This window comes from Sardina pilchardus, chromosome 11 (genome assembly GCF_963854185.1).
Source record: "Sardina pilchardus chromosome 11, fSarPil1.1, whole genome shotgun sequence".
Taxonomy (NCBI): Eukaryota; Metazoa; Chordata; class Actinopteri; order Clupeiformes; family Clupeidae; genus Sardina; species Sardina pilchardus.
In genome coordinates, this window is record NC_085004.1 from 15,011,599 (window position 1) to 15,014,098 (window position 2,500).

Below are 2,500 nucleotides of genomic sequence, written 5' to 3' on the forward strand. Positions count from 1 at the left end.
CACACGTCACACACACACCCACACACACACACACACACACACACACACACACACACACACACACACACACACACAAGAAGATGCACACAAACTGGGATCTAATATTTATTAGCTCTGACTTAAACTATAGTGAAGACTTTTTAGGACTAAGCACACCAACAACCTTTGTTTAAAGTTAAAGTTGACTGGTATTCAGCAGAAGCTTTTATCCAACACAACATGGACTCGCAATAGCTGCTTTCAGATACTTCCTCCGCAGTGTGGAATGGGGTCCAGGCCGTTTGCCAGACGGCAGCATAGCCACTGCTGCACCATGCCCAGTGTGCGTGTGCAGGAAAGGCATTCTACTGCTGCTGCTTCATGCCGCAAAGCAGAGGGGCAACAATGCATCAGGAAATGGGCAAGACAATACCACTCAGACTGAGCGTGAAACTGAAATGCCACGAAAATAAGAAGCAGTCCAGTCCTTGCCCTTCGTGTGTGTGCCTGTGTGTGTGCCTGTGTGTGCCTGTGTGTGCCTGTGTGTGCCTGTGTGTGCCTGTGTGTGCCTGTGTGTGCCTGTGTGTGCCTGTGTGTGCCTGTGTGTGCCTGTGTGTGCCTTTGTGTGCCTGTGTGTGTGTGTGTGTGTGGTGTGTGTCTGTCTGTCTGTCTTTCTGTGTGTCTGTGGTACATGAGGTCAGCACACACACACTCATCCGTTCCTCTCTCCATCTGTGTTTTTCTATACCTCCCCTTTCTTTCCCTCTTTCTCTCTATCCCTCCCCCCTCCTCCTGTCCAGGTGTTTGAGGCCATGGTGGCCTGGATTAATCATGATAAGGAGGCTCGTTTGGAGCACATGCCCAAACTTATGGAGCATGTCAGGCTGCCTCTGCTCTCCAGAGATTACCTGGTCCAGGTGAGTCGGTTATGTAGTCTATACTGTAGGTCACCTGGCTCATATGAGGCTGATCTACAGAATCTATAGGTTATCAGGTCAGGTGAGTCTGATGTATAGGTTATAGGTCACCTGGCCCATGTGAGGCTGATCTACAGAATCTGTAGGTTACCTGGTCAGATGAGTCTGCTGTATAGGTTATAGGTCACCTGGTCCATGCTCGCCTGATCTACTGTATTAGGTAGTTGGATTGTGTTTTTTTTTGTCTTGGGTGCGTCACAAAGGTAACTTAAGCTGCACACCTTACTTGCGCTGGAGCTGGTTAATTGCAACCATGGCAACCATGGCAACCATACAATGGACTGGTCAAAATAATGTCAAACGTGTTTGATTGAATCTTGATAGTGTCAGCATTGCAAAGGATTCAGATCTGTCACCCACAACTATCCCTGCCGTGACTCCCTCAATTTTCCCATGATTGTCATGCACATGTCATCCTTTCAAAATCGGGCTTAATAATCGGGAGCTGTGTTCCCAGCTGTAGATGGCCTAGTCCAGATGTCGGTTAGATTATCCAGATGTGTCCTGCTTTTACAGCATGAAGATTACCTGGTCAAGTTAAGTGTTATTGAAGAGGACCTGTCCCAAATTTGCCCTTCTGTGCTGTACACATCACATGTTCTAGGAGTGTCTGTAGTTGGTTTGTTTTGTAGATGACATCATCTAGGTGAGAATGTTTTGTTGTGATGTCAAAGGTCAAGTCGTCTAGCTTAGAAATCTAGACTCACCCTAATCTTAAAAATTAAAGTTCTATCGGGCCAATCACATCGAGGAGGTAACTTTCTGCGAACACATTGGGAGTTGGACAGAGAGTTACCATTTGAGATGTAATGTTTACACAAAACTGTTCAAATTGATCTGTTCATACAAAGCATGTTTGCGGTGAATGCTCGCTTCATTCGTCAAATTTGAACGCACCCCTGATGGTGAGTAGGTGGCCACTGATTAACCTGACCCTGACGGTGACACACATACAGGGCTGCTCTTTGATTTCTTTCTGCCAGCACTGACAAACAAGCACACTCAGTCAGACACTGTGTGATTCTACAGGCCTGACAAACACACACACATTCAGTCACACACCGTGTGATTCTACAGGCCTGACAAACACATATGGGAAATGTCCTTGAGCGTTAAACAGCATCTCCCCATTATATTGTATAAGGAAGCTCCACTGGTTGATTTTCTCTGGATTTTCTCTGGAAAACACATGTCACTGTGAGGGCTTGTCTCTTTTCAAATGTGTTAAATGTGTGTACTGTATGTATACTTTGTGTGTGTGTGTGTGTAGAGGGTGGAGGAGGAGGCTCTCATTAAGAATAATAACACCTGCAAGGACTTCCTGATTGAGGCCATGAAGTATCACCTGCTCCCAGCAGACCAGCGCCACCTCATCAAGACTGACCGGACACGACCACGCACACCCGTCAGTCTGCCAAAGGTGCGCAACACACACACATAAACACACACACACAGGCATACACAGGCACACACACAGACACAAACATCATATGCCTGCCAAAGGTATTTTAGCACACACTTGCACACACGCTAGTCAGGTAGAC

General features: G+C 46.7%; 1 protein-coding gene across 2 annotated transcripts in view; it reads left to right on the plus strand.

Moving 5' to 3' along the window:
• Positions 1-2,500, plus strand: part of klhl3 (kelch-like family member 3) — a 17,740-nt gene that overhangs the window by 5,989 nt on the left and 9,251 nt on the right. For both annotated transcript variants that reach the window (XM_062549511.1, XM_062549512.1), the window contains exons 7-8: positions 780-896; positions 2,227-2,376. In XM_062549511.1, coding sequence (XP_062405495.1) covers positions 780-896; positions 2,227-2,376 — 267 coding nt within the window. The remainder of the gene's footprint in view (positions 1-779; positions 897-2,226; positions 2,377-2,500) is intronic.